At 38.6% G+C, this 5,981-nt stretch overlaps 1 protein-coding gene across 1 annotated transcript; it reads right to left on the bottom strand.

Moving 5' to 3' along the window:
• Positions 1 to 1,324: 1,324 nt before the first annotated feature.
• tac1 (tachykinin precursor 1) lies at positions 1,325 to 5,105 on the bottom strand. The gene is made up of 5 exons (XM_015059585.1): positions 4,709 to 5,105; positions 3,557 to 3,659; positions 3,443 to 3,466; positions 2,002 to 2,058; positions 1,325 to 1,912 (listed from the first exon to the last, which is right to left on the bottom strand). The coding sequence occupies exons 1-5, from the start codon at positions 4,823 to 4,825 to the stop codon at positions 1,866 to 1,868; spliced, it is 348 nt and encodes a 115-aa protein (XP_014915071.1). The 5' UTR covers positions 4,826 to 5,105; the 3' UTR covers positions 1,325 to 1,865.
• Between the last annotated feature and the right edge of the window lie 876 nt (positions 5,106 to 5,981).

Genomic DNA, 5,981 nt, shown 5'->3' with positions numbered 1-5,981 from the left:
GGTTTTTTTAATTTTTTTTTTTGGAAGGGGGTAAGTTGTCCCCTTTTTTTTTTTTTTTTTGGAGCACCTGCCCCTTTAGTGGTCTCTGCACGGCCCTGACTTTGCCCTCTCCACTCATTTCCATGCCTCCAGAGTTCTGGCATCTGGACCTACTGCCTCTTCATAGCTGCCCTCACTTTCACCTTGTTAATTCTGCTAGCTTCCTTTTTCCTTGTTCCTCCAGCTCTTCTCATTTTTGTCATTCATTCCCCAGGGTGCTCTTTCTGTCACGAACCACTAAAACTAGCTGCACATCGTTTCCAGCTCCATCTTTTTGCTTAGCTATTCAATAAAAGAACTAGAGTATTTTTTTATGGTGCCCAAAATCAGTCTGGTCTGAAAGAAAGCGATAAGTCAGAGTTTGCTAATTGGTGTGCTGCTTTGAGAATGTGACTGCATGGATAATCACCCCACTAGAATCCATAAGAAAATTAATTCTTTACATCTGAAGGCGGCTTTTGTGGATAACTGGGAGGAAATCTCAATTATAAATAAGATGTATGTATAGCAGAATGACAGCAGGAAATGAGCAGCTGGTTGTTTCTGTTTTGTGCCCAGCAGTACATTTCACCACATTAACCCTGGGGTCGCACTGCGCCACTTTCAGTCTTCAGACTTATAAAAGACTTTTTGGACCTGCTCAGTTGTCGCACACGATTTATCAAACCAATTAAAACCAGCTGACATGTAATACTCACCTTTGCGACAGAGTAGTGGAATAAAGATACCACTAGGTGGCGCGTATTCGCAGAATTCATCCAGACTGTACTACAATCCTATAAAAAGGATGTAATGCTACTGAAAACATTTAATCTTTTCACCAGTGAGGATGATGATTAGGAACACGTTGACTAGATTCATTTAATTATTTCTATTATAATAGACAAGAAATTCATGTCAGGACTTGAATGCGTTAACAGAACATTTGAGTTCATGAAATATTTTTATTCAGTTCGAAAATATAATTAATTTAGAAATGTCAGTTATTTTAATTAAACCTTAACTAAACGACTTCAATTCACAAATAACTAACACTTGGTAACAAGAGATTTTTTACCTTTCTGCTTAATATTTGAATTTTAACATAGCTTGTAACAATTATAGTTATAACTGTGAAACTTAGCTGATGGGTGGTATTATGCCCACTTTATTGCTTTTATGTTTATAATGCCTTGTTGGATTTTCATTTGTAGCTTGTGCAGTACCACTGATTGCCACTAGAGTTCGCCCAGCCCACTCTCACATTCTCCTCCCACTAAAATATAAAAATCACACAACTTGAAAGTTGAAGCTCAACAATTACAGAAAATAATTTTAATATCTGTTAATTCACTGCAGCACACATTTATCCAGTCCTTTCACACCATGTATGCAGGTGGAAAACATGACAGTCCCTAGAACATGAAAGCAAATGTAAGAACATCTGTGTGATGTATTTCTACAGCAAACAATTGCAAATAAACAGCTACGAGGCACAATGCAGAGGAGTTGGCAGTGCAATTTTCAGCTTTACCCCTAAGGGGTAAAGCTTTGCTTGGGTGGTCCACTACAACATACAACATTTGTGTCATGGCAGATGGAGGAAAACTCTCAGAGACCACTTAGAACATCGACAATGACAGCTGCTTTCCTTACACCCCCAGTGTACCTTCTGCTGGGACAGATGAAACTGGCACAGGCAGAGCACTGCTACATCACTACAATGTGGAAACAATAATTTTTATTTGACTAACAACAATACACATTTTGAGAAAAACAAAGCCAGCGTCAGGTACTCCTCTGGTGGGTGAGGAATGATGAGATGAGACCGAGGCAGGAGTTGCTGCTTAGCGCCGCTGGTCATTCATCTGTATTGTGCTCCATTCGTAGGACTCTGCAGGAGGAAGAGAAGCACCTGATTTAGAATGAGTATGTTAGGCTAACAGCCTGAAGACGATCAGAGCACGAAGGAATTTAGATGACCTGGTTCTTCTTGGCTCCGTTTTCCCATCAGGCCGACAAATGAGTTGATTTTATGTCCTGTGGAGGAAAAGGATTTAAAATATAGATTATGGAAGTCCACTAGTTTTACTAAGCTGAAACTAGAGGCTGGAACCCAGCAGGTCTTGGATGGTCATTTTTTTCTCATGTCTGTTTCTGGAATTTCAGAAGTGGATCTACGCTATGTCCTCTTATGAAAGCAGATCTTTTCCTCAAGAAAGAAAATCAAATGTTGCATAACTTTGTGCTGGGTTATTAATTTAATCTTCATTTGTAACTTTAGGATTCAAACTTCTCCTTCCCCTTTAGAAGGAGCTCTTTTCTGCATCAGAATTTAATTGGACATGATGTCTGTAGTGTCAGAGTGAAGTTCATGTGAACCAGAACCCAAACTGACATGTTTAAGCTGTCCTTAAACATCTCTGTGATACAGGGATGGAAATATGCTGTCAGTCTGAGTGGAGGGCTGGGATACCATCAGTTCCATGGTGCTGAAACAGAGTGAGGAACGCTGCAACACCAAAAAGAGCCTCATGGGGATTCTGTATCCCTCCAAAAAAGACATCAATATTTGCATTTCACTGATGAACTGACTTAAGAACTGAAGTGTTGCTCAGAAGTAAAGAAATGAGTAAAAATCTATTTTGCCTTATGTGGAGGACAACCAAGTCCAACATGTCCTTGAGGATATTGATCTCTGCTATGTCCTTCACTCTAATGACAACTGACATGGTCACGTTTGCGTAAGTGGAATAAATTGGACGTATACTTAATTCTGCTCGCTCTGTTGCATCAGTGAGGGGGTGAGTCATTCAGAAAAAGGGAACCCCAACCCCCACAGATCCCTTCCGTGCTTTAGTACCTTTAATCTCTTCTGTTTTTCCCGACAGCTTTGGACCACCCTCCTAACTGACCAATTAATGTGTTAAATAAAAGATTTATTCAAAAAAAAGTCCTTCTGTAGAGCAATCTGTGACGGTTGTCAGTTAATTAAACCCTGAAATTGTTTTCACCCACTCCGTCTGAGCCACAGCAATAAAAACCCAGTTCAATCAGTAATGCTGTGGGTGAAATATGAGAGAAATTTCTTTTTCTCCTGCTGTGCAAATCTGAATAGGTGATCCACTGCGGTTTTACAGCAGCTCTGTTGTCTAACATGGTTGATTTAATACCATGGAAATCAGCTACTTCCATAATACCATAATAATGCTTTTCAACCACAGCACTGAACGTTGCAGATCACTGATATCTCACAACATCTCTCTATCAGACATGCATGTCTTAGCCTGTTGGGATTTTGCATATTTTACTTCCCCACTATTTTCACAAGCAGGATTAAAAGAAAGACAATCACTACTAAACTATAAACATGATCATTATTCCCTTTACAGGAATACAGAAAGTCCCAACAGATGTGACTTACTTTTTCTGGTAATCTGTGGGTTTGCTGTGAAGAGACAAAGTAAAAGGAAAGGATTTTATAAAAAGCATGATTAGGATGTGGAGCTTGTGGTGAATAAAATGAACAAGTTCTCACCCATAGAACGCTTCCCCATCAGACCGATGAACTGGTGCGGCCGCGGCTTCCTCGTCATCCTCAGGAGGATTTCTCTGAATGGGTCATTGGAAAGCCAGTCATCCTGAGCAGATGGGGAAAAAATCTGTGTAAAAAAATCCATTGATATTGTTTCCCAAGTGTGACATACTAAGAAACTGCCTTGACTATGTGTGTAACTGCAATTAACCTAAAAGATCCATAAGATTAAGGATTCTTTCATCCACTCTTTACAGATTAGAAATTGCAAGTGTCAGCAGTTGTTTCTATTTTTGTCTTAAGATCTATTTCTCTAATATACATTAGTCTGGCTGCGATCTAGACCTAGGGGCCACTAATGGCCCATACACTAAGTTGTAATGATTTACTGTGGGCTCATTCATCTGCAAAATGGCCCCCGCCTCCAGTTAAGGCTGGGGGAATAGTGGCTTGGCACGATTCCAATCCACAATGTCAAACTCAGGACATGCGATTCGTGACAGTGGAGCTGCTTTAGGTTTCATATTTTAATATGAGCAGCTGGAATTTATGTCATTGCCAAATTTGGAAGGTTTAAGATCAATCTGAATTAAACTAAGCAGAGTTATTCTGTTTCAATTTAAAGACCACTGACTTGTTATTTTTTTTATTATCTTCCGTATCCCCAAAAACAGAGATCTGAGTAGAAAAGAAGATAGGTTCTAATAGTGTCGCCTTTTCACTGCAAAATGGACAGTTTTTTTTTCTCCAGTAGGACATAAAGATTTGGTTATGACTATAGCTCCTAGAATTATTATACTAATCTAAGATCAATTTAATCGTGCACTAAAACTGACTAATTAAGATATAATATGATGAATAATTCTGTTTTCAGAAGGAAAACAGAAATCTAATTAACTGCTTCCTTCTTTAATATATTGTGGGCAATGTAAAATGAATGCACAGATGTTATTCAAAGTGCTTCTTTGGCGTAATATGGCAGAAACATAAAAAAAAAATACCTAATTGATTTGTACTCCATTTGACATTAATGTTAGTCTTTCGTGAGATAAATTCAAACCTGACAAAGAACCAATTAGAAATTGTACAATTCAGTAACAAAGTGAGTTACACATCGGGGCTAAATAACAGAAACTAAAGCGTCGGCAGTGCTACCTGAATCTGGTTACTGCTCGTCCAGTAGTCAGCTCCTTCTTTTGGCTCAGCATCTTCGCAAAAAACTTGAGCAACGGCAATAAGCGCCATTAGAAGTGGCAAAAACAAAAGCTTCATGGTGCCGACGATGTTTTTTTTAAATTTCTTTTCTAGTTTCTAGTCACAGTAAAAATAGATAAAAGCAGAAACTATAACAGAACTAAGTGAAATGTAACTATAACAGAGACTTGCTGCGCGCGCTGCTCTTCTCAGCTCAACACTATTTAGTCCATAGCGCGTGCGTGTGTGCGTCAGAACGCTGAACTCCTGTTTCTGTTTCCCCAAAGCTCTCCGCGCGCTCGGCTCCTGCACCAACTTCTTGTCTCGTGCGCCCTCCTGTCAAGACAGCCTCGCGGGCGTCCCTTTATAGCAGCTCAAGCTGCGTTGCTTAGTAACGCTGTTTTAGTAGTGTGATTACTCATTGAGGAGTTTATGTTGCGCATCAAATTTATATAGTTCCTAGAGATTCCCAAAGTATCGTTCCAGATGTCACGAGCTTTTATATCATAAATGACGTGATTATGAAACAACTGGATATTTGCTCTCTTCAGCTGGTCTGCACCTTTTCTGGCCTGTGGCCAACAGCAGTCTTTATACAAATAGATGTGAGTTGAATTTTCAAGTTCATATAGGTTTGGTTATATATGTTTTTGCAATGCACTCTTTTAAACTTTGTAAATTATGTTTTTTGTGATATATAACTGTAATAAGCCAAGTTCCCTCAAGGAAACTTGGATAAATATGTCTGATCTAATTTGTCTAATCTTTGTACCAACTTGAATAAATTTAGGATTTGCAGACTCATCTTCCTCAAACTTAAAAAAAAAATATATATAAATTATAAATATTAAAAGGCAGAAAAGGTGCCCTCTCTGTAATGTAACAGTCACGTAAGCACTGACTGACGCAGAGAGCTTGATGCAATTCTACTAAAATGCTGTGTTTAGTAGAAAGCATTCTGGACGTCACTGAAAGAAACTTTTTCAGCTCAATGTGAATCTGGAGCTTTCTCAGGGATCCTGGTTTGATTTGTTGTGTTGCTTAAATACTTTATTGCTGAAGGTTTCAGTGAGAAGTTTAAATACACATTAGCATGACTGTAAAATTATTTTTGTGCTTTTATTGACCAATTCTTACCCTTTTTTTTTTTGCATAACTTCAAATTATACAACAAACAACTGGAAATATTTGGAAAAGCAAAATCAAAGTCTCAACATTTGCCTAAATGGTAAAT

This window comes from Poecilia latipinna, unplaced genomic scaffold (genome assembly GCF_001443285.1).
Source record: "Poecilia latipinna isolate Pla-1442-1.1 unplaced genomic scaffold, P_latipinna-1.0 Scaffold1639, whole genome shotgun sequence".
NCBI classification, from domain to species: domain Eukaryota; kingdom Metazoa; phylum Chordata; class Actinopteri; order Cyprinodontiformes; family Poeciliidae; genus Poecilia; species Poecilia latipinna.
Note: the sequence above shows the minus strand (reverse complement) of the source record. Positions and strands in the feature narration are given on the sequence as shown.

Coding starts and splice junctions, on each gene's coding strand:
- tac1 (XM_015059585.1), bottom strand. CDS start 4,825: ATGAAGCTTTTGTTTTTGCCACTTCTAATGGCGCTTATTGCCGTTGCT. Junction 3,660..4,708: donor CGAGCAGTAACCAGATTCAG/GTAGCACTGCCG, acceptor CCATCTGCTCAG/GATGACTGGCTTTCCAATGA. Junction 2,059..3,442: donor CCCACAGATTACCAGAAAAA/GTAAGTCACATC, acceptor TTTCCTCCACAG/GACATAAAATCAACTCATTT.